General features: G+C 41.3%; 2 protein-coding genes across 3 annotated transcripts; both read right to left on the bottom strand.

The window, feature by feature from the left end:
- Nucleotides 1-649: 649 nt before the first annotated feature.
- On the bottom strand, nt 650-7,421 carry LOC127362692 (vomeronasal type-2 receptor 1). The gene is made up of 14 exons (XM_051398754.1): nt 7,103-7,421; nt 6,330-6,621; nt 5,972-6,214; nt 5,676-5,867; nt 5,402-5,527; nt 5,032-5,216; nt 4,695-4,815; nt 4,362-4,589; nt 4,144-4,267; nt 3,427-3,587; nt 3,140-3,335; nt 2,391-2,629; nt 2,101-2,300; nt 650-1,608 (listed from the first exon to the last, which is right to left on the bottom strand). Exons 1-14 carry the CDS (start codon nt 7,324-7,326, stop codon nt 1,290-1,292), a joined length of 2,850 nt encoding a protein of 949 aa, XP_051254714.1. The 5' UTR covers nt 7,327-7,421; the 3' UTR covers nt 650-1,289.
- Nucleotides 7,422-9,459: 2,038 nt separating this feature from the next.
- On the bottom strand, nt 9,460-22,364 carry gmps (guanine monophosphate synthase). Of its 2 annotated transcripts, none has more exons than XM_051397510.1 (16): nt 22,140-22,364; nt 20,395-20,567; nt 20,154-20,268; nt 19,640-19,737; nt 18,722-18,825; nt 18,302-18,495; nt 17,372-17,537; nt 16,836-16,987; nt 16,398-16,571; nt 15,334-15,439; nt 15,037-15,152; nt 14,076-14,201; nt 12,915-13,030; nt 12,672-12,802; nt 11,662-11,834; nt 9,460-11,530 (listed from the first exon to the last, which is right to left on the bottom strand). In XM_051397510.1, the coding sequence occupies exons 1-16, from the start codon at nt 22,164-22,166 to the stop codon at nt 11,429-11,431; spliced, it is 2,073 nt and encodes a 690-aa protein (XP_051253470.1). In that variant the 5' UTR covers nt 22,167-22,364; the 3' UTR covers nt 9,460-11,428. The 2 variants fall into 2 exon arrangements, with proteins under 2 accessions (XP_051253470.1, XP_051253469.1); XM_051397509.1 differs by lacking the exon at nt 22,140-22,364 and adding an exon at nt 21,407-21,542.
- Between the last annotated feature and the right edge of the window lie 3,084 nt (nt 22,365-25,448).

Genomic DNA, 25,448 nt, shown 5'->3' with positions numbered 1-25,448 from the left:
TTGAAAGAATTCAAAGTTTCATCATATTTCCCAAACCTCTCATCACTTTCTACAGTGAAGTGAAGCTTGAGAAATTTAGATGTCAAAAGTCTCTCCCTGATAGTCAGAAAACAATAAATAACACAGTACTGTGACTATATTTCATGGATGTGTATTTCTACCTATTCAAATATTATCATCCTTTTCTGTAATGTTTATCACCATCCATCCATCTATCTATAAACTCACTATTTTGTCCTTTATGTTTGCACGAGGGTCAGCAGAGCAACCAAGATGTTTATTCCCACAGCAGCTTCCTCCAGCTCCCTCTGGTGGATCATTCTGGCCTTCATCTCCACTCTGTCCTGGCTCTTCCTCCCAGTCCACTGGACATTCAACACTAGGGACGTCCTTTTCAACCAGAAACAACTACAAACAAGCCTTCAGTGCCATTTCTCTTCTTTCAATGAAGAAATACACCCCAGTTCTGTTATAACTGATCCTAAATAATGAAACAAGATCATCTTCATCAACATTAACTTTGAAAAAACTACGTTTAGCAGTTGACAGACATTCATTGAAATATGTTGAGTTGGATTTTACCAATACTTCACTATCAGTAAAAGTCCTAACAATGATGAATATATTGCTTTAACAAGAAAAACACGCATTATAGTGAGTGAAAATATTTATTATATTGTTAGGAAATGTATTATGCTAACAGAGTTACACAAATCTGTATTATATTGACAGGTTATTATGGTAAAAGAAATGTAAGTTTGCTGAGTAAACATTTCATACAAATATTTTAATAAGAACCACATAAGCTAAATGCCTGTAATTGTAAAAATTGTCAGGTGTGTTTGAAAATGAATTGCAACTAGAAGTATATCAGTATAATATCTGAGGTAAACATTGTCTTAACTTATTTTTATTCAACTACCACAACTGAAACAACAGCAGCTTTGACAGTAACAGTCTGAACTTGTTGAAATCTGTTTTATCAGAATGATTTTAAAATGCATTTTTGAGATATTTAGTAATCATTGAGGTTGAGGTAGCAGATTTCTTTCCTCTTGGATATTGCTTATTGAAATTAACCCTATCTAACGCAGGTTAAGGTACACTTGACTTGGGCCTGAGACACATTCAGTCAGTGTAAACATTGTAAAATATTTTTTTTATTATAGACCAAATATAACAAGACTAGGAAGCCTAATCAGCTGGACCAGTAGCCCAGTGAAGCAGCCATCTACAATATTTTAAAATTTCAGTATTGTGGCTCAGTTTAAGTAGTTAGCGTTGCTCCACTAATCATCAATAGAAGTTGATGCAGTCGTAGTGACTTCAGTAGCAGTTGTAGCAAGCGAGGCTGATGTCCCAGTCGAGCTCCCGTCGCGTGGTTTGGTACGGGGCCTCATCACCTCCTCTGTGTTGCGTTCAGGTTTGACCAAGAGAACGTAACATTTGGGCAGGAAGATGCAGGTCAGCAGGCCGAAGCTGGAAGCCAGGATGGCAAAAATCTGGACGGCGACCATGAACTTGCCACGTGTGCTGAGGTAAGCTGGGACGAAGGAGATCCACACGATGAAGAAGACCAGCATGCCGAAGGTCATACTCTTCCCCTCACTGGAAAAAAGCAACATGCATCATTCCTCTGAAGTCTCAAAATAAATGTTCCTTACACAAAAAATGGCTCAACGAGAGGTGTTAAGGATAAACACCTAAAACCTCCAAAGTTGGTTGAAAAGAAGGAAAAGTGGAAATTTAATTAAAAAAGTAACTTACAAATGTCATGCTCTGCATGACATCTTACAGATAATTCTAGTGTCTGTGTGTGCATGTGTGTGTGAGTGCCAGCTGTCTAATTTTACATAGTACCTACACACAGAATGAGGAAGTGTAAACAGAAGAAAATAATCCCTCTAAGCAACTTTCCCTTTCATATTCATGTTTTCTAATGTGGAGGTGTTTTTTTCTGGACAAAAGTCAATTGTAAGATCAGTTTTAAAACATAAATATTATATTATAGTGTATTATGTTTATTCCCAGAGTGTCGAGCCATGATATTCTATGCTAAATGTTCTTCCTGTTTTCCCTGAAACTTTGTGTGTTTCCCACCTGATGTGGTCCTCAAGTTTGCGGGATATGAAGGCAAAGATGAAGGCCACCAGAGCCAGCAGGATGTCATAGGCGAAGATACAACAGATGAAGACCACTGAGCCTTCATCACACTCAAGGATGATCTTTATATTCTGGGCAGAGGTGTTTTTCACCCGGTGAGGAGGGAGGATGATGAGCCACACTGTGCACGCTATAGCCTGGGCAGAAGAATGATAACGTCAGTACTGTTACAGGAGAGTAAGTCAGGAATCAAGTCAAATGCAAACTTTTTTTGTTGTTGCATTTACCTGTATTAATGTTGCCACAGCAGCTATCGCCCTCTGGTGGCCACAGGTGAGAGTGTCTACTTCAGGGTTATCGTTGATGTTGACGTTATTGTTGTTATTTGTGTTAGTTACAATGACATCGGGATTTCCGCTGTTGGCTGCTGCTTCGGCTGCAGCCTTTGCAGCTTTGGCAGCTGCTTTGCTTTTGGCGCGGACCGCTTTGAGCGCCTGAGCTCTCAGCATCAACACTGCTGCCTTACCTGAAGTAAAGACACATCAGAATGTACTTTTCACTTATGTTTAACAAATCTACACATATTGGTATTTTTGTTGTCTGTCTGTCCAGGGAGAGGGATCTTTACGTTTCTTCCATTTTTCTCAGTTAAAAGGTTTTCTAGGGGAATTTCTCCTTACCCAAATTGAGGGTTTAAGGACAGAGGATGTTGAATGCTGTACAGATTGTAAAGCCCCCTGAAGCAATTTGTAATTATGGGATATATAAATTTGAATAACAAAAAAATCAATTCTTTTTGACTTGAATGTAAAAATGTCTTATGGTTTTTTACTGCTGGCTTCACTAAGGCATCTAAAAGGATGAAATAAGCTCAAGAGGGGCAACTACAAAACCCTAAAACAGTACAGTAACAGGCTAACTGTATACTACAGAGGACCACTACTAAAGATCACACACACACACACACACACACACACACACACACACACACACACACACACACACAGCAGCAGCAGCACAGTAAAAATGTGCCCACCCATGATTGAGGAAAGGCAGAGAGCGAAGCCCAGAGCCAGGGCTACTTGGCTGGTCATGCAGCTCCAGTCCTGAGGCTCTCCGAGGAAGACGATGGAGCAGAGGAAGGTCACCACCAGTGAGAAGAGCAGCGAGAAACTCAACAGAGCATCATTGGCTTTCACCAGAGGAGTACCGATGTTCACAACAAGCACCACCTGGGAAAAAAGAACAGTGAAACACACCGTTGACTCTCCTCAACCAGGATCTGTTGGCACCACCGAGAGGTTTTCCTTGTGTGAGTCTCACCCCGACAGCGATGGTGACCAGAGCTCCGAAGGCCGAGATGGCGATGAGCGTGATCCCCAATGGCTCTCCAAAGTCCAGGAACTCGATGATTTTTGGTATGCAGGCATCATGAGCCTCATTGGACCAGTCATCCTCACTGCACAGGATACATTCACGAGCATCTGTCAGAGAAGGAGGCAGGGGGGGTGATCAGAGGGCAGCAGGGTTTATCTAAAGTTGTTTTACCTCATGGTGTGTGTCCCATCAAACAGTCTCAGTCTCAGCAACAGCAAACGTTACATAAAGTATGAAACTGTCCAGGAGTTAAAAGTAAGCTGATAAAATTGTTCTCTAAAACGTGACAGGATGAATCAGCCAAAAATGAGACATCAAGCACCATTTCAGTGTGACGTGACAATGAATACAACTGTAAAATAACATCTGTTTTTGCGTTTGTAGTGTCTTATTTGTTCTGATGTGTTCTGAAGAAGTTATGCTTAGTTTGGCAGCGTGTTTTAGCTTTATGATGCAATATTAATACAACTTCCTCTCTGCTGTAATTGGCATTTTTTCTATCACATATACTTGATTTTTTTATTTTTATTTTTTATTTTTTTAGCCTGTTTTATAAATAGAATATGAGCTTGTTTGGTTTGTTTAATGAGAATATCATTCACTTACTTTATTCACTAGATGTTCAGACCCTACTGTAAGGTATTGTCATGTCTGTATACTGACCAGTTACGTTGCTGATCTCTCCATCGGCACATGGGATACAGTCAAAGCAGCAGACCGGCTCTCCCTGCCGGATTCCCTTCCTGGTGCCTGGCCGGCAGTTCTCGCTGCACACTGATCGAGGAGGCTGCAACACACCAATTTATACGTATACATACACATAATCACAAGTACAGAGAAAGTCACATACTATGAATTGTCTTAATCAATATGCTGCTGACCTTCAAGATGTCATTGTTCCACACAATGGAGTCGTTCATTATGGTCATCCTGTCCTCTGGGGCTGCTGAGGCATTGTAGTGTCCCACAGTGACGTAGGAAATCTCCCCGTTATGGTTGAACTGCCAGTTAATGATGTCATAGAAGCCCTCTACATCCCCCTCATTAAAAAAAACCTCTTCGCCCGTGTTCGGCACTTTGTAATGCACGTTCTTCAGGTAGTACATCAGCTAAGGAAGAGAGACACATTTGAGTCAAATACATGCACATAAAACAGATGTACTCACACACACACACACACACACACACACACACACACACATACACACACTCACCTGCCATGGCTCAAAGTTTGTGATGTTAGCACAGTCGTTCCCGTTGAAGGGCCCCTGTCCCTCTACACAGTGCTCCAGGTTGTGCAAGGCGTGGGCCACAGCGTACACAGCTTTGTACACACTGTGGGGAGACATCTTCATCATCATCATCATCATCAGCAGCAGCAGCAGCAGCAGCAGCAGCCATTTCACACATCAGCTCATAAAACCAAAACTGTCTCCATGGCCTGACACATAGAGCAGTGCTATGTTCTTAGTGGTGGAGGTGATAGAGGTAGCTTATAGACGCTTATTGCAGAGGTGACATTACTGGACACAGTAATACATGTGAACTGACCTGTAAGTGATTCGTAACTGGGAAACATCAGTGTAGGTGTTATTGAGCTGTGCCAGAGACTCACTCCCTGTACACAGCCCATTAGGAACCCCCCTCACTGCCCTGGCCAGTGTGCCGTTGACCTCCATGGCCATCTGCTTGGCCAGCTTCAAAGCTCTGCCATAGTCCAGTGTGCAGTTAAACAACTATAACATAAAAAATAAAGTCACATATTTACTTTCATCAATGTGACCCCTCTCTAGGTGTCAGTCAATTGTCAGTCCAAGACAAGATTGTGAGTTCCTAGCTGCATTTCTATCAAAATCAGATGTTGCATGTGGCTAATAGATGTGTTGCCCCCCCTCCCATTAGTCAGTTTAAAGAAACACACCGTCTCCCAGAATTCCTCAGTGAGAGGGTCATCATAGGGGTCCAAATCCAGTAGATGGCGCTCAAGACCAGGGATTTCAGCCCTTTTTACCCCAAAGCCGATAGTACCACCCAGCAAAGAGCTCACCTGGATTGAAAACATGCACATTGTCAACTTCAGCTCAAACTGTGACTTACAGATTTTGTTTATTGACTAGTTTGAGCCTGAAGCTGTAATTTCAGTCAATGAATCAATGTGCTTTGACTCCTTGGTCACTGCTCTACTGAGTTCTCACCCCAGGCTCATTGATGAGAGCAGAGGTGACCCAGGCCTCGCTGGCGATCCAGGTGCGGTTGGTCACATTGTGCCGGAGCAGCTCAGTGATAAGAGGGCTCAGGTCCACGTCAGATGAGAAGACCACTATGATTTTGGCTGTGGCCTCAACTACAGTCTGAACAATACGCTGGATGGCCTCTGGGGAACTCACCTGAAGTTTGTAAAAAATAAGGAATGAATTATAACACACCTCTGTAAAAGACATGGCATGGCATTATGTGCAAAACGTGGGGTAGTGAAACATTGACTGGTTACCTTGGGGAGGGTCTCAGAGAAGGAGATGCAGACACCAGCCTCTTCCACCTGCTCCTTGAAGTCTTTGATACCATACTTGCCATAATCATCATCGGCAGCGATGGTGCCCACCCAAGTCCAGCCAAAGTGCAGCACCAGCTGGGCAATAGCTGTAGACTGGTGCTTGTCATTGGGAATGGTCCTCAGGAAGGTTGGGAACTGGAACTTGCTTTCAAGGGCGGAGCAGGTTGAACAATAGCTGACCTAAAGGTGATAGAGGAGACACACAAGGTTTTCTTAGAGTTTTCTAATGAACCTCTTCCCATCTGTTAACTTCCCTTGTCTTTATCTTGCTTTATGTAACTCACCACTGGCCTACCTGAGGGAAGTGATAGAGTCCAAGTATCCTAGCAGTGGCAATGGACAGGTCGGAGCCTCCAGCACCCACTAGAGCAGCCAGAGGTGCTCCAGTCCCACAGCGGTAGTTGGGTACGGCCTCGTCTTGGCCCGTCAGGTAGGTGAGGGTTCCCTCCACGGCCTTGGAGATAGTGAAGCAGGAGTCGTAGATGACGTAGCCCAGGTTGGTGTTGGGCAGCAGGTCTTTCCTGTCGTTAATTTCATTGATGGCAAACAGCATGGTCTGGGTCCAGCGGAAGGTGCGGAAGTTAAACCTGGAGGATAATGGGAGAGGGATGACATAACAGTATGTTTTATGAATTTTAGAATAGAAAGAAAGAAAAACTCCACATTCAGTATATGTGCAAAATTCTTAATTACTGGAAGATATACACACACTATTCTAGTCGTTTGATGTTATTACTTAAATTAGCCACAAGAGGACAGTTATTGTTGCACACTACACTATAAAGGCCTGTCTCCATAATAATATGGTCTGCAGTGGCTAATTGGCCCCAGAGGTGCTGCCCTGCACTGTCTTGATTTCTGTAGCAAAATCATAAGGCTGTATGGTTAAAACATAATTAAGTCAGTCGAGTTAAATCTTTCTCATTTAAGGGCTAAAATATCAAATAATTTAACTTTAAGAAGCCTGTGAGATTATCTAAGATTAGTATAATGCATTGTAAGATCAATTTAAGCATAAAGAGACTAAGCCAACACAGTCACAATGATGAAAAAAGCCTGTTAACTCACCCCTCACACCCTGAGGAGACGGGCAGCCTCGAAGTGTTGCCATCAGTGGAAGCAATACGCTTGTGAACAGGAAACATCCCCCCGATAACAACCTTCTTCTTCTCTACATTCTTGTAGCCGCTCAGGTTGAACTTGGCCTTTAGCTTGCATGTGGCCTCTGCTGAAACAGATCCATAAAAGTGGAAAAAGACGCATAATCCAAGCAAAAAGCTGCCGATTTCCATGCTATGTAGACGCAGAAAGGAGTTGGGAGAGCTCTCGCCGTGGCAGACAGCAAAGGAAACAGCAAAGTGTGACAGGTGTCTGAGCTGCTCTCAAGGGAGATGTGTTGCACGAGGTAACCTGAGAACAGATTCAACAGTGCAGAAGTGAAGAGCAGGACACTGGATTACTGTGACTGAATGAGGGAGTATTAATCTTTAATTAAGACTTTGTTCATTTTAGTCAAATTTAGCGAACACAAAAGCATTATGATCTCATTAATGGTGTGTAAAATGAAGTGTGGCCTTAAATGTGTTTAACTGTCTCTGCCCAAGGGCACAAACTGGACCCTGGACCACCAAACACGCACAAACACACACTTCTATGTCATACAAATTCAAAGAAACATCCCATAATTTCATTTCTCTCCCTCCTTACCTCCTGTAAATACAAATCAGTTTGTTCATCTGCACAGGGATAAACTGCCACAGGCCAGGAGTTAATTGGCAGCTGCATGTGGTAACTTGTACAGTCTTTACGCAACATTACAGTGCAGCTACTGTTCCAAAGTTGTGCCTTGTCCCCTGAGTATGGGTCTGCGGTGTGTTGATGGGTGACAGAGCTTGTCTGTTCTTGTCTCTCAGTCAGCGGGGAGAAACACACACCTGAACCCCTCAGCTCACAGAGGGACCTCTGCTGGGTAACAAGGGCCGACTGCACACAAATAGGTTCTTAATAAAATCTAATTAGAGTTGAAACTTCTGTCAATAATATGGCTGTTTACTGTACTTTTATGTCACTTTTATTACATGAAACTATACTAAAGGGAAGTTGTCACACAGAAAACAGGAATCTAGAAAAGTAGGAGGATATTTAGATGTATTTTCTTGTGTAGCTGCTAAACTGATGATAAATGATTACCTTTAGAGTGCATGCGTGACTGAGCCCTTGTGATCTCTCTTAGGCACATGAGAAACGTCTGACTGATGCTGATGAGTTCTGCGAGAAATCAATTAAGTACAGTAATTTACAAAAACGCTGCTCTGTGCAGACGTTTTTAAAGAGGTACGATTAAAATGAAAAAGCGGGATTCCCCAATACACAAGCAAGCTGTTGTTGTTTTGAAAAACAGCTTTTAAATGAATAAAGATCACTAAAGTGAAGATTTATTTCAGTGCTAAACAAGAGAGCAATCTGGCTTGTATTAGCATTTGTGCAAGACACATTTCAAATAAGGCTGCATTTGAAGCAAGTGAAATATTTCAACCATATTTTTTTGTTTATTTAATGGGAGAAAAGATTTACTCAGACAAGACAAAAAATATGTCAAGTGTGGATACTTCCACTTTCACCTCTACTTGGGACGCAGATCACAGACCTGCCCACACCAGCCAGACAACAAAAAAACATTTAACAGTAAAACTTTAAATCAAATTGCAAGAGCAAAATGAGGAAAAGGGTTAATTAAAGTTGTATATTTAAAGATCCCCTCCAGACATGTATTATGACATATATAAATAGTCTGGCTGGAAAAATTATGTGTCTGTTTCTCTGCAAAAAAGTACAATTTCCACATTAAAATCCTTAAAAAGGCACCTACTCCTTCTACCTCATTAATCCTTCTGGATACAAGATGGCTCCTACATTCTCAGTTTATGTGCACTAGAAGCTTTAATCTTTTACATTACATAACTTGTATACTGGACCAGGGTTGACTTCCAAACCTCGCAAATAATTAGTGATGTCACAAATCATGCTCGCCCCTTAAAATCTTAAACTTTCCACTTTCAGCAGATGAATGTGAAAACATCTCTCTAGTGTCAAACTCTGCTCATACATCATCCTGCACAGTGAAACTCAAACATCACACTGTAGGAACAAGAAGAGAAACATTTTTGTGTGGAGGGGGAATTTAAAATGGTTCCTCAGAACCAGCCGTAAACAAGAACGCTTTACTTTACTTCAGTAGTGTTCACTAGTTCATTATCTATTGCATTTTCCAGCCTGATTTGAGTAGCAAGCTATCAGGACAGCTTACCTACGGTGTAATTTGTGTGTTTATTTTAAGCATAAAGGTGCTCCCAAAAAATAAAAAAAAAAGTAATTATTAGCAATGTAAACAATTAGAGATGATAAGTAGCTCATTATAGAAGTGAGAAGTTTCAACATGGAGATCTTTATTAAAGCTCAGTTTTCCATTGTACAAATGTCATCATAGTTGAAACTGCATGCAGTGGCTTGGTTTGAGGCACGTTACTAAGAAGAATGAGCGTTGTTGGAACACAAACAAAATTAAAAAAAATGAACCAAAAAACCCCCAAAAACATTAAATTGCATAACTTAATCTTATCGATATTGCAATTAAATCCAACTACAAAATTATATGTCCATTACTATCAAGCTGTTGTTTTCTATGGAGACGTGTAACAGAAAATAGCCACGTATAAAAAGGCCGAACAGAGGGAGAAACACTAATAGCAGTTAAGACAATTCAGGAAAACCATTCATTTTGCATTAGGAGTATTTTGCCACTAAAGTTTAAGGATTTAACAAAGGATGAGAGGCACAAAGACAAATTCTGGAGGCATGAGAACCACCACGTCCGGGTGAGATGTGTCTATCAGGGTACAATACACTTTTTAAAACTCAGTTAAACCTGAGCACTGTATTCGCTGAGGTCTAAATGACGAGACAGAAGACTGGAGATTATGTTGTTTTGAGAACGAAACATAAAAATTAAGCAGTAATGCCTTTATGAGACACCGTGAACTTGAATGTTTGAAATGGCATCGGACAGTACTTTTACACTGACCTTTGACACTACAGAGCAACACACTTAATAAGGTGTACTTCCTGCTGGATGTATGATTCTGTTATGCTGATAAAGCACCAAGGCTTGGTGAAAACAAGACAAAATGTGCAAAAATGTGCCCCTGCACAACAAAAGAGCAGCCAAATAATGATGAAAAGACAACAGCAATTTACACAATGTGGTTATAAACTCTACTGTACTTATAATTTTGTTATTAGTTAGTCCTCTTGTCATGTTTATTCTTCATAAAAAGCATACATATTGCAGCATGAGGAGAAACAGTGTTATATCCTCCTTTCTGGAAACAGAGTCCAGGTTGGGTCACACCAAAGAAATAAAGAAAAAAACAATAGAACAGGCACATACAAATTTACCCATCATATTGGCCTCCTGCACAACTGCACACTAGTCATCATACTGAAGCTAATCTTGGGTTGACTGCTGCCCACGATGTGTGCAGCAACAAGTCAAGAGCTCTTGTCAACAAATGTAGCTTGGAGAAGATCGTCAGAGGAGCCCACAACGTTATATATCACCACAGCATATTCTACTTTTGGCAAAACAAAAAAAGCTTAAAAAGTATTGATTGGTCACATAGGTTGTCTGTTCAGTTTTACTTTAAACAGACAATCTTCTTCATAGCACAGTATACAGGCAGAAAGTGAAAATGAACAAATAGAGAGAGGATAGTCTTAGGTTGAGAACATTTTGACCTACAACAGTAAGACAAAAACATCCAACAAAAAAAAGGCAGGAAACAATTGAAGATTTTTAAATTCTACTTCTGCTATTCTTTCTTTTTATGACTCTATGTTTTGCTTGTTTTCATGTTCAGCTCATCCCAGAATGCAACCTGAGGCACAACATCAAAGTCCACTTTCTGAACTTTCACAGCTTCTCGCCGCTTGCCTTTAATGGTTGACCTAACAAAAAGGAAGCAGCAATTTACCTTTTCATCGTAAAGAGGAAATACACTGTTTACATGGATCAAAAAAGGACAATATATTATCAATAACCAACATTAATCAATCCCTATCGCCAAAAATATTAAGACCAGGGAGGAGTGGTGGGGGAGAGCAGAGTAGTAGCGCCTTTGCACGTGCGCTCGTCACAGTACGGTCTGCCTTCCATGGGAATGTTGAAGAGAGGGGTGGAGGTACAGGACATAAAGACGGAGGGCAGGTGAGGAAAGTAGGGAGAGGGAAGAAGGACAGAAAAGGAGAGGAGTTCACCAGCCCTCTCTGATATCTGTTGAGCGTGTTTGTGCATTGTGTGTGAGTGCGTGTCCTGTCGGTGTGACGTCGTGTTGTGTTTTATTCCCACTCTGTGGTGCCGGGTGGTTTGGAGGTCAGATCATACATGACTCTGGAGATGCCTGGGATCTTCTTGATCTCATTCACCATCTTCAGAACCACCTTGGGAAACAAAAAAGACAAAAAAAAACTCCTCAAACACTTAACAACCAGAGAGAAAAGCTGAAAAGGCTCAATCCCTGAACTTAGGCTGTTAGCTAAGACCAAACTTGAGAGGTTGAATCGTGGTGTACCTCCTCTGGGATATGGTTGCCAGGCATGGCGGGGATGCCGGTCATGAAATCGCTGGTGATGAAGGTGCGGACCACCACAGAGCGCCGGCAGGATGGCTGCTTTTGCAGTGGGTCACGGTCAAAGTGCAGGGGGGTCAGGATGACCGGCATCTGGCTGATCTTACCGGAATAGCCTGAAAGAGAAGCACAGCCGAGGGGAAATAAAGAGGTTCTTACTGCTGCTAGACAATAATTAAAATGAACGTCACTGTCTAACACTGAATCACAACACAACACAATACAACAATAAGATTCATTCATCATGTCAAGCTCTTCCCTTCTTGCCATTTTATCAATGTCTCCATTTGACAACGGCAATAAGTCTAATTTCTCTTGTTCACATCTCTCGGTCAATTTCTGCCTTCACTGTAAACCAACAAACAAACAACACTAGATTCTCCATCTGTTCATTGCAGTTTGAATATGTAAAAAGTTAAGGTCCATACTTCAAATTGGAAGCTTTAATAAATCAATTGTATTCATTTAGGGACGTGTGGAATGATTCATTGATGTGTCCACAATGAAAAACTAGTTCACATGACTTGTTGAAGCAAAAAGACTGTTATATGGACCATTTATATTCTATATCTTCAAATTCACCTCTTTAATCATATCTTAAAAACATTAACATTCTTCTCACTGGAAAACATTTAACATTTTTAAAACAAATATTTGATTTGCCTCTAGGGAAACGTTAAATTCCCCATGTGGATGAAAGTATGCAGACCAGTACACTATTGGTTATGTAAGAGGCCCTATTGATGCCAGGCTTTGTGAAAGGAGTGAATGGCTCTACAGAAACTATATTATTAGATAATCCTGTGGTTGTATGTTTTCTTTTTTTACATTTACTCAAGTTGCTCACACAGACTTAGCAAATATAAATCCATCCCCAGTGATCTGTAATGCCTTAATACATCGGGCTAAAATAAAATGTTACTAAAGTCACCTGGACACACACACACACTTACCAGACTCTCTAAGGATCGAGTGAGCTACAAAGTCAGCCTGTCTGAGCGTGCTCAGAACACCTGTGGTCAGGAAAGTTGGGGTAATGTCTGATGGCGGCTCTTTCACGTGGGACCCAAACACATACACAACTCTGGAAAAGGGGAGAGAAAGGAATGAATGAATGGGTGTGTGTTCTGCTGACCGTGTGTCTAATGTGGCAGATGAAGAATAAAGCTGTGAAGCTGTGGAGTTTTGTGTATTACCTATTGATGCTATGGCACATGCGAGGGATGAGTCTGGCCAGGAACATGAGAGATTCCCAGTGCGGAGATTCTTTACTTGTGACACCGCACACGTAACTGTAGGACCGGCAATCACCCTGAGACAGACAGAAAAGGATTTTTAAAGCTATAACCAAGTTAGGCTTATTACATAAAGTCTTAACAGAGCTGCAAAGACAACAAAATGTTAGATTATGTGCACTTTTCTTTTATGTTAAAGAAAGAGAGACATTTCTATAAATAGAGTCTGCATAATCTCTGTCTGTTTTCAATTCCAACAAATTCCCCTTGCAATAAAAGCTGCCTGTGTTTGTCTACCGTCTCCTGTCTGCCCCACAGTTTGAGGTTCAGGGTAAATCTAAAACTCTGGCTTTAAACAGGAAGTAATAAGACACACCTACACACAGACGCACACAGTCACTGGCTGACTGCAATGTTTTAGTGAGGAAAGCAGTCATGACCATATGTCTCTCCAGGCAACACTGAAGGTCAATATAAACTACTGGAAAGTGATGTTTTTTTATGCTCAAATATTTCCACAGTGCACGCCCTTTGTATGTGTCAGAGAGACAACATGAGAGGAGCTGAGAAAAACTAAAAGTGCCACAATAGTGACAACAGATTCAAGGACTCAAAAAGTAAAGCACTGAAGTATTGTGTGGGTGGGTGTGTCTCAGGGTTAACCACTAAATTATAGTGGTAACGCAGTGAGACAAACAGCAAAAGCGAGACACCGTTTCAAACCTCCCCTGCTTCTAAACACTCTCCACGTACATGTTTACCCAAGAGCTCCAAAACAAACCAATAAGCTATGTTTGGACTAGCCTACAAAATGATATCTAAAGTTTTGACTTAGGCCTTTAAGAAGCAAAGTCTACTTTAAAACTATTCTGACTGCAGGTTAAATGAAGTTACATGAAGACTGTAACCTTGGGTAGACTTTCAATTCCTTATTAGCAATTATTAGTAAAGCCCATCTTACAAGATAAATAATGGATGAGTCATATATGGAAATCAATAAGTTTGACCCATAACAGAATTATGGGGTTTATGTGAATGGCTACATATATGACTGACTGCATTTTTGTGTCTGTTCACTGTGCAGCTGAATCAATGAACAGAGTAACTGATGAACTGGATTACCTGGACGCCGACAGTTTTGATGGGCAGCAGGAAGGCATTGAGTGAATGAAGGCTGGTGATCTGCATGAGCTTCTCTTCCTCCTCGTCTGATATACACGACTTGACTCTCTGCAGCAAGACATGGGGCTGGAGAGGATAGAGACGGATGTTTAAAGCACCACGTAACAAACACCCGTTCTGCAAGTCATGGCAAATGACTAAGTTACCAGTTCTAATGTAAGACAACCAGCAGCAAACAAAAAATCTTATCAAACCTAATGTTTCATTTCTATTCTTGATTTTTTTAAGATGACAGTGATGATGGTAAAAGCCCTTCCCCAGTGGAAAAACAAGGTACCAAAAACAAAACATCTTTCAATCATCAGAATTATTTGGCTTCTGGTGCAATGTGGCCAACCAGCCAGCAGAGGTTGCACATTATTAACTCTATAATTAAGCAGTCAGAACAAATGTGTTCTCATTTGGTGTGTGGGCAGAGCTTCCACTGTACTACAAAGATCTACGGCTGACAACTTGGCATCTTTTCTGTAACTTTTACCCTAAAATAAAACAATAAACAACAGGGAACTGCTGATGGTTCAATTCACAGTAATTAATGAGTCTACACACGGTTTGCTCCTACAGCATTTTAATGACCATATATATTTTCAACAGCACTTAGAGCCAGTATACTTTTTAGGCTTCTGAAGGATACAGAAGCTCACGTGACACAGGCTACTGCTAAGATGTTGATTCACTGAAAAGACTCGTAGTGCCAATTCCCTAAGTCGTACGTCTGTCTGTGATTTATTTGTACTACCGCTAATATTTGACGTCAGGATGTTTAATGTTTCACTCGGAGGGGTGTTTTAAGTAAGCAGTGATTAACTGAGTACTCAAAATGTGCATGCTTCCCTGAAAACACCGACATACAAATTGGTGTATTTATATACTTATATATACATTTCAAAGATGTTCTGACCTTTTTGACGCTTGCAGAGAAGTCTGTGATGATTTTGAGGATGTTGTTTGTTTCAGCAAAGTCCTTACAGATGTAGGGCTCCTCTGCACAAATCACTCTGATGGACAAACCAGGACCTAAAGGCACACAGAGAGCAAGTTTAGCAGTGATGTGAGACAGTTTGGAGTCTCTGATTGAATTAGTGCATTGGTACACAGGGAAAAGACAGACAGATCAGACAACATCACTGAGCAATAAGTTTATACAAATCACTTTTGTCAGAGCAGTCACATCATAGAAATGAGTTTGTGTACTTGCCAGGGAAAGGGTGTCGGGAGACAATCTCCTCTGGCAGGCCCAGCTCTCTCCCCAGCGCTCTGACTTCATCTTTATGGAAATCTTTCAGCGGTTCGATTACTTTACCCTGGAGGATCACAAAGGGGTGAGATCAGCATTGCAACAGTGACGATGTGCTTAGGTGTTGCATAGTTGTGCATTTATAGAAAACGGCCAAACAAAACACCAGAAACACCAAATAATATATGAGCACTAAACAGCTGATAAGGAGACGAGTGTAATACAGTTTTGGGGGATGAAGATAATACAGAAATACATTTCCACTAAAAAAGGTAAATAATATTTAGATGTTTGTCATCCTCAAACAGAAACAGGACATCATCAGAAGATGTTCTTCAGTGAGCTTGGTGCTGCGTGACAGCTCTGCCTTTGTGACTTTCATTATCTCTGCTCTCAAATGCAGCAGCAGATGCTCTTTTCACACTGACTAATGGTTTGCAGCAGAAGTCAATGTTACCATGATATCATGCAGTTCTACAAAGCATTATGAGATATACAATTGCACAGTTTGATAATCTTTCTGTGCAACTGCATTATCAAACTGTTTGCCTGCTACAAAAACTATTTGTATCAGAGGCTAAATGTCAGCTTTTACCATTTACAGTACTTCAGTGTCCTCTAAACTAATCGGTATTCTTCAAATGCATACTATGGTTTTTAATGCTAAGAGGTGTTGTGTTTTTGGCCTTGGGTATTGTGAAATATGTTTTCCACTGCACCAAAATGAATAAGTTTACCAAATTATAATATTCTGCCATTTTTGTGACCGATGCACTTGTCAGATGTCTTGCTGTTATTTAGCATTCAACTTAAAATGATTTATTATTAGTTTGTATAGCGTCGTGTTCAGGGGTCCTGCCTATCTTCTTGTCTCATGGTATACATGTATGCATTCACAACTCATGAAGGCACAGTTGCTCTATATTCTCACTTTACTGCATGATAGCCATTCTCTGAAGCAGCAGTATGCATCAGGGAAATGAATGAAGTTAGTATTTGAGTGGGTATGTGCATGTGTGCAGTACCTCATCTCGGAGTTTGCGGATGAGCTCAGTGTCGTTGTGGTGTGTTTTGATGACCTCTGCCTTGCCGCTGGCAAGATGAGAGGCACTCTCAATGAGATCGGGCCGTAAGGTACCCTGGGCCAGGAAAACCTCTTCTGGCTTCAGATTCATCTCTCCTATCACTTCATTTGCCACCTGTAAAGCAAAGCAATTCACAGAGTCAGATACAACAGTGAGCCAGTGAATTAAAAACAAACAATAGAGTAACCATATTGGCAGATGCGTACAAATGTGTAATAAAGAATTCAGCTGAACTAACAATGTGATAAATGACGATGTATTACATGGGAACAAGGCCGTAGGGCAGACTCGCTGGCAGATCCAAATAAAAATGTTATTATTAAAACTTTAATAAGTAGCCCTTTTCATTAACAGAATTCATTAAATCCTAATACTCACTTTGACAAATGTATCTCCAATGATTTTCCTTTTTTCTTCCGGGTTGGTAGTCATATTCAAAGTCTTGCTGATGCGTTTTCGTGGTGTCCTGTCCTCCTCAGAAATGGGGAGGGTTGTCGTTCCGTTGTAGAAGGTGTGAGCTGCATTTACCACTAGATACAGCAACATTTTCGAGGAGAGAGAGAAAGAAAGGCAGAACAACCAATTGGCTTACGAGCAACAGAATAATGTCACAAAGATACTTCAGTATCTTGTTATATCCAGACTTCAACAGTTCTTTTCATAACTAATGACTAAAATGTAAAAAACTAATCTCAATTACCTGTCACAAAGCAATTTAAAGTGCAATCACAAGTAGAATTTTTTTCTTATTTCACTTCATTAGGGACTTCTGTTAGATTACAATCTCTTCAACAATTGTGCATCACAAGAACTCTTTTATATTATCGCCATGATACGATTCTATATTGATTATGCTTTAGACCTTTACGGCCTCATTGTGCCATCCCTATGACATTTAGGCCACTTGTCCCTACCTTTGAGTTTGATGCCCAGCTTGGTGAGGGCCTCCTCCACACTCTGACTCTCTCTCTTCCTCATGAAGCCGTTGTCGATGTGCACTGCTATCACCTGGTCCTGGTTGAGGGCTTTGTTTAGGAGAGCTGTGCAAACTGTGGAGTCCACCCCACCACTCAGCAGCACCTGAGGAAAATCATTGAAAAACAGTCACAACTGAGCCACCTCTTTAATCAATGTCAATATGTCTAATTTCTATTCGTGTTAGCCTCCCATTATATTGGTCATGTTGTCTTTGGTACATCTATTGTTATGTGTGCTGGCAGGCATATATTAGGCATTATAAACTGAACAGCTGAGATGACTACAGCCTTGACACTTCTTTACCTATAATTGGTCGTCTACCAACTCTCACACAAGCACACACAATGCCACACTTGCCAAATGCTACTGCAGGAACAAGATATGACAAAGTATAGTGAAAGATGCGCCCCTCAGACTGTAGTTGAGGAACAAGAAACAGAGTCTGCATGTATTTCTTTAAATATAATTCATATGCTTTGAGCCTGTTCCCTACATTCATTTGTCGCCTTCACACTCCCCTGAGATGAAGCCCAGTTTGAAGCCGCTCGGGGAGACGACTACCTCTTTTCAGATAAAACAGGGTTTAATTTGAGAGTTTAATTGGTTCTACTTAACTTCCCACCACTGCTGCCGTCACCACTTCCTGTACAGCTACCGCACTTCAAACTCAGCACCCCAGCTTTAGACGTTTTGTCAAATGATCTCCCATTGTGGGTTTAAAATGCGCAGATCATTTTTTCCCTGTTTACTTCCTTTTGTTAAAATCATCTCTCTGCCCTTGAATTGGACTTTGGATGCCCCACACACACACACACACACACACACACACACACACACACACACACAGCTGTACAGGTTTCCCTCACCAGCACTTTAGACTTGTCTACTTTTTCTCTGATCTCGTCGATGCAGGCCTGTTGGCGGTTCTGTACGGTAAAGTTACTCGTGCATCCTGCAATCTCAAACAGGAAGGTACGCAGCATCTCCATGCCTCGCTCCGTCAAGTCGACTTCAGGGTGAAACTGCGTCCCATACAGCTTCTTCTGTTCGTTAGCAATCCCTGTTGGAGAAGACAGCTGTGACAAAGGACTTTCAACATTCCCTAAATGCTTTTAAAAAATAAGTTTATGCAAAACTAGTATAACATGACAAAGTCTGAGGCTTCCTTACACAAAAAAACCCCCAAAAAAATCAACAATAAATGCATCTGTTTGTTTTGTCTATGACCACAATATAATTTTAGATTATGTCACTCAGGGTCACAGCAGATCCCGCGAGCTGCTCACCGGCAATGATGTTCCCTGATTGGGCCACCACTTTAAAGCCATCAGCCACTTTATCCACACTATCTCCATGGGTCAGCAGGACCAGTTCCTCCTTCTGCAAGCCTCTGATAAGAAAAACACACAACATACACCGACATCAGAGGATAATGCGTGTTTGATAACATTGCACAAATACTATACGTGTACAGGCCCTGCTTTTTGCTGTGTGCATGTGAGTTAAATGAGAGAGGACAGTAATAAAAAGACTGCAGCCATCTATTTTAGACTCTGCAGTATTTGTGTAACAACCAGGGGAAATATGTGACAGCTGGAATGCTCCCGCAGTTTATGTAGTAAATGTGGCACTGGGACAAACCCAAGCAGCAGTTGTAACAATATTGAGCTTCAGCCACTGATTGAGAATGCCATCAAAATGTTCTACAAAGCATAAATGAGCTCTACAGTGTCTCGCTGTCATTTAAAGAAATATTGGATGTTCAACTTAAAAGGTTTTGTATTCCAGCAGTAAATTGCAACATGCAGTGCCCTCCTCCTCCTGCAGCTGCATGCACTGGCAAACACAGGCTGAAAGGGGTGACTGGCTAGTAAAAAAAAAAGAAAATCTGCTCCATTGTTCAACCTCAGTTCATCTGTAGAGTGACACTGTCTTCCATGTATGAATTTCCTCTCTACACTTTGTATCAGGCCATGATGTTCTTGCACCAAGTCTGTTTGTTCTGTCCTCAATTCTCAGTATGTTTCTCCTCAGTCTGTCTCTCGCCAAATATTTCTGGTTGTAAAGTTATAAAAGGCAAAGAATGTGGAAGGACATGCAGCTCAAATAAGCCAATTAGAAAAATACTGACACATATTTATAATATAACAACACATAAAAGATTAGACTAATTTTCCTGTGATCCACCTGAGCAAGCATATTACCTGAAGAGAGAACAAGTGTTGTCCAGTCCAATACTGAACACTCCATCTTCCCTCACACTCTTTTTGTGTACTGTGCCGCCAAAAACCTTATTCATCATCTGTAACACAAAGCACACACAGAGCAGAGTTAACACTTAGACACAAAGATTACATTCTAGTGTGACTCCAAAGATGCTACAGCTGCCTGCAATTCGGAGAAATGTTGAACAGAAGATAAGGATGCTGGTTTTAATTTCCAGGCTAGCTGGGAAAATTGAGCGAGTGATGCTCTCATCTCCCTTAGCTAGTGTCAAAGTGCCCTTGAAGACAGTGGTAAAGTCCCAGATAGCCCAGGAGAGCTGAACAGCAGCCTGGAGTCGACTGATAGTAACGTACAGCTACTCTGAGTGAATGTGTGTAAAACAAATTCTTCCTTGAACAAAGGCCTTGTGGAAGACGGATGTTCTACTTAATCACTATAAAGGCCTCCCATCACAGAATATGACTGTGTGTGTGCATGCATGTGCATAGATACCTGCATCCCATAGCAAATCCCAAGGACAGGCTTTCCTATGGTGAATATGGCAGGGTCGAACCAGGGGGCATCTTCTGCATACACAGAAGCAGGACCTCCTGAAATGATAATTGCCCTAGGAATAGAAAAGAGAAATAACAATCAAGCAAAGATGTATTTTAATACACTTTCATATCGACTTTATGGTAATTCTATAATGCAGAAAACAATGCTCTCTGGTTCAAATGCTTCTCATGCTTACCTGTAGCCCTGTTCTCTGATAGCAAAGGCTGGGGTCTCTAAAGGGAGGATCTCAGAGCGTACACACAGCTCTCGCACCCGCCTGTCAATCACCTTTCCGTACTGGGCCCCAGCATCCAGGATCGCCACCGCTCCCTCACATGACCCATTCTGCTCTGCGCTGCTGATCTCCAGCTGTGAACACACATTCAGAAAACACACAATGTCTTGTTGAAAGTGTTTGTGTTGAGCTGAGTAGACAAAAGTATACATCCATGGTTGCATTTGCACGCTGGTGACTACCAAGCGACGGGACAGGACTAGCACTAACACACAAAAGACACAGTCTCGATGCGGTCCTTTAGTGTCAACAACTTTGTAGTGCTTTAGACGAGAGGTGGTGTAAGGTAGCCCACTCTTCCTAGACTTAACTGTACTCCACCTCTGACCTCCCCGTGGTAACTGTGACTCAATAACATAACTAACATAGTTATATAGTTACTAACATAATTATGGACATGTGAGCTCCCATACAGACAGACAGTCACTCTTGTGAAACGTGCTGTAACCATTCAGCCCATCAGTAGAATCACATGAAACCCACAAGTTAGTCAAAGGTTATTAGTGCAGACCTGTGTATCACTTGTATCACAGTGTGCTCTGTTTCTCTCCAACTCTGTCCCCGTGGATGTTATTTTTATAAACAAATACGCACTGATCGGAACTTGGGACACAGATTTCAGTACAAGAACAAGAGAGAAGTCAGGCCACAGACAGCTCATTGATCTCCATAAAACAACAAAACTGAGTAGATGAGGACAGTCAGAAGAGAAACACGATCCCACGTGGTTAGTGCAAACACTTCCGCGGTAGATGTTTCTAAAAACAACTCGCATTAAGCATGCTAACAATCACCGCTGACTCGTTCAATTAAAAAAAAGGTACACTGAAGAACTGTCGTTAAAACAATCACAGCGGCTCTGGCAGAATAATATCACAACAGAAATCATCTCCAGCTTCACAGCAAACTTTACCAAATCAGCTGGTAACACAGCAGCAGTGGCTCCAGTCGTCAGACCGGTATCCGCGGGTTGGCTCATACTAGCTTATTAGCTAGTGACGACGTTAGCAGACCTGGCTGTCAGTCACTCTTCCGCTAGCTTTAAATGTGTGTGACAGCAGGACTCCGACAGTAATTAGTCCGCCACAGTGTCACTTTCCACACTGAACACCAGAGCAATCACAGTACTCGACTTTAGGTCGGCAGCACTATCGGTACAATTTCAGTCTGCCCGGCTAAAGCTAGCTGTAGCTCGTAATCACCGTTAGCCTGTTAGCTGCTGGCTATGTTAGCCTAGCTATGCTAAAACCCACGCGGTGCTTGGAGGCAAAAGGGTCTTTGAGAGAGAGAGAGGGAGAGAGGGGAGGGGGGGTATCCACCATGAGAAGGCAACTAGGTTTATGGGCGAAATATGATAAATATTTTACTTATGCTAAACACCATTGAGATCTCCTGCCCGGCTAGTTAGCAGCTAGAGCAACATGTTAATGTGAATACTGCAACAGGCGTACAACCGCGCACTCATTGCTCCTCAGCGTACTGCTGGTAACGTTACATGCTCTCTAACTTTCCCCCCTCCTCCCCTAGAGGTACACACAGGCCGTAATTAACCGAGGGGGGGGTCTACACCAGCAAACCAGGGTCCTAACACGAAGTCAACCGGGCTGCCCAGTACCGGAGTAGCGGGCACAGCCTGCTCCACTGACCTTGCTGTCTCCGTTGCACAGAGCCATGGAGGACTGCCGTGTTGTGGAATGAGCTGCTCTCCCCTTCGCCTCGCTGTCCCAGGTCTCAGAGAGAGAGAGAGAGAGAGAGAGAGAGAGGGAGGGAGGGAGCTACTGGTTAGCTCCTGGCTCAGCACGCCGACTACTGTTTCAACAGCAGATTGGACTGTGGGCTTGAAGATGGGCTGTCACAGTCTGTCCTCCTCCGGCTGGGGAATAACTTTCACAGTGCGGACAGACTAAATAAATGTGTCTGTGGTTAATGGGTGGAGCACAAAGTTAAATAAAAAAACTGAGAGTGGCCCCATGGGGGGGGGGGCTGGGCTTAGGCAGCATGGTAGAATTTAACTGAACATGTTAAAATATAGTTAGCTCTCAAGGTCTTCAATAGTTAGAGGTGTTCAAAGATAAATGAGAATTAGATTCATTTTTATATACTTGAATAATATAGGAATTTATACTTCATTCCTGGGATCAATAAAGTATTTCTGATTCTAAGCATTAAAACTGTGGGGCAGGGGCACAGAGTGATATGTATGAATATTTACATCACATTAAAATTAATTAACATTTTCTGGAAGCTCAATTGAGAAAATTCCTGTAGATTAAGAAACTCATATAGGAATGTATGTTGTTGGCGTATCCACTGACAAATTAATTAATCCTTTAAATTAAATTTTTAGCATAAAACAGCCCTCATTTATTGCCAATAATGATCTAATAAAAGCAGGTTGTATTATTAAAAGTGTAGCTCATACACTATATCTTGCCATATCACCTGAACCTAGTGACTGCACTGTGTTAAATATGTCCACTGATGAAGAAAACCCTGTTGACATACAATCTGCAAGCACAATGACTCTGCAGAGCCTCATACCTCAGACCCTGTCAGGCAGAGGCAGCAAGTATGTGAGAGAGAGCCCCTGTACTTTAACACATCTACTCCACTGTATCTTCCAGCACTGGTACAACATAGATTACAACCTTCAGACCCGTTGTTCATGTTCGCTTTGGTTTTTGCCTTTTATATGCAGTTTCTTTATCTGGCTGATAATAACAGGCTAATGTAGTTGCAGTATCCATATTTGACACTACATAAAGATGATGACTTGCTCTCAGAAACCGTCAACCAGGAATTCCCTGAAAGTTAAAGAGGAATGTAACAGACACAAGGCAGTCAAATAGACAGATGTCAAATTCCACTTTGTGCTGAGCAAACTTGTAGTTATTTTTAAGTAGATATTTTTTACACATAAAAAAAAAAAGGCTTAAAGAAATTCATTTTCAAAAGGTGTATGACAATTGTTTTAAACCAGAGGAAGATGTGTCGTGGGCACTAAGCTGAATAGCTGAAACCTTGTCAAAGAATGCAGAGTAGTCACTAATTACATTACTGATTTCTGCAAAGGGTATCAATAATTGCTGGAACAGATCATTAATGTTATTAGTTCTGCCTGTGTGTTTCCTGCTATGTCTGCTGTGATGAAGGTCTGTGAGAGTCTCGTTCATTTGGGAACAAAAAAGAAACATGACCGCTCTGATGCAAGAAAGGCTGTCAACACTTGAACAATCTTTTCAGGGGGTCTAAACCAGAACCACTGGGGTCAGACAGCCAGATGTGACCAGCGCCACCCTGTGGAGAATGTAATGAAGGACACTTTACCACACAGACAGTTATTACCATAGTCAGGAAAAATTCTCTTTTCTGATTGGCTGGTAGCTGTCTGTTAAAACCAGAGTAAATATAACCATCGTCCTAAACCAGTGCACCAAGAACATTAACGTAACCATAGCAACAGGTAACTGTTACTGGTGAAACAGACGCAACCATGAGCATGGCTGGATTCATTCAGGGACTACAGGGCAAAGAGGATCTGTGGGCCCCTGGTCACCCTTTTGGTCATTTATTTAATACATTTATTTAGTATAATAAGAGTGGATATCGTGTTTTTATCGGTAATATTCACAGACAAATTTGCAGTCAATAAGATTACCACAAACCAGCTGAGACATAATACGTTTGCGGCCTTTGGGGACCTCAGGCAGTTGGTAATTCAGGCTAAGTTAAACAAACTAACGCATTTTAAACATGGATGTTTGCTGGAATGATTTGAGCTCGGCTTCTCTTTTTCTCTGTGATGGGTGACCATAGTATACCTGCAATAATATGAGAGTGAAAATAAGAAAAGGTGCATTATTTTCCGATATCCGGACACTTTATCATAGATTGACACATGCATACACCCTCTCACATGGTTACAACTGCAGCTTCACAGTGCTCCTGTTATCACATGCTGAGCCACCCGGATATGCCTGTGTGTTGTCACATGCCATCTTAGGAGATAAACAGCTTCACATGCACTCATAGCAGCCACAAGGCAGAGCATGCCGTTAGTCATTACCTCTAAATAAAATGTGGCGTAATGGGTGCATCATGACCTTCACCAAAAGATCTTCTGATGGAGGAGAACGTTTCAGTGCAGCTTCTGTTCAAGAGCTGCTGGGTGGCCAAAGAGATTTTAGATCAATTACTTCCATCTGAATTGTGATTTCACTGTATTTGTATTGTAGACTTTAATTGGGAAACCCTTAGAGTTACAAACTAACGCCTTAAAGTCATGTGTCACCTGTTAGTGCCTCACTGCTCTGAATCAAGACTTAATTGACAACAATGTCCAGGACAACGATGACTTATACTGGTTCAAACAATGTCTGTGTTATATAGAAATAATATAGAACTTTAACCACAAGGTCTTTTTCCAGTATTGATACATGTCCATCACATTTGACAGGGAAGTCAAACTGGAACTTTTCCTCTTTAGCTGCCAGTCTCAGATATCTGATATAATTATGTGACGTCTTTGTGTTTGGATCACTACTCATGATAAAAAAGTTCTGAAGGGAGGATCACACTAATGGATTTTAAATGATAATCAATTAATAAATATTATTAGAAATTAATATTATCTAGTCATATTATAAAGCAACATACCATAGTATAGTACACAAGCTCACATACTAATATACACTAAGGTTAATTACATACAGTATATTTCTATAGACAGATCAAATTACTATTTGTCTGCCTGACTGTTTTTGATATTTAATGATGAGGATGAAACTCTAACTGGTTTGATGTTTCAAATGCTATTTCTTTGTTTTAATTGTCATGTGAATGTAACCTAACATACCAATGAAATGATAAAGTGTATCACTTGAAACTAACACTTAATGCTTTAATTGTGCTGGTTAATTGGGCGTTTTGTGGAACTGATGTAATCATTGGTGTGA

The sequence above is a fragment of the Dicentrarchus labrax genome, unplaced genomic scaffold (genome assembly GCF_905237075.1).
Source record: "Dicentrarchus labrax unplaced genomic scaffold, dlabrax2021, whole genome shotgun sequence".
In the NCBI taxonomy this organism is placed as follows: Eukaryota; Metazoa; Chordata; class Actinopteri; family Moronidae; genus Dicentrarchus; species Dicentrarchus labrax.
Note: the sequence above shows the minus strand (reverse complement) of the source record. Positions and strands in the feature narration are given on the sequence as shown.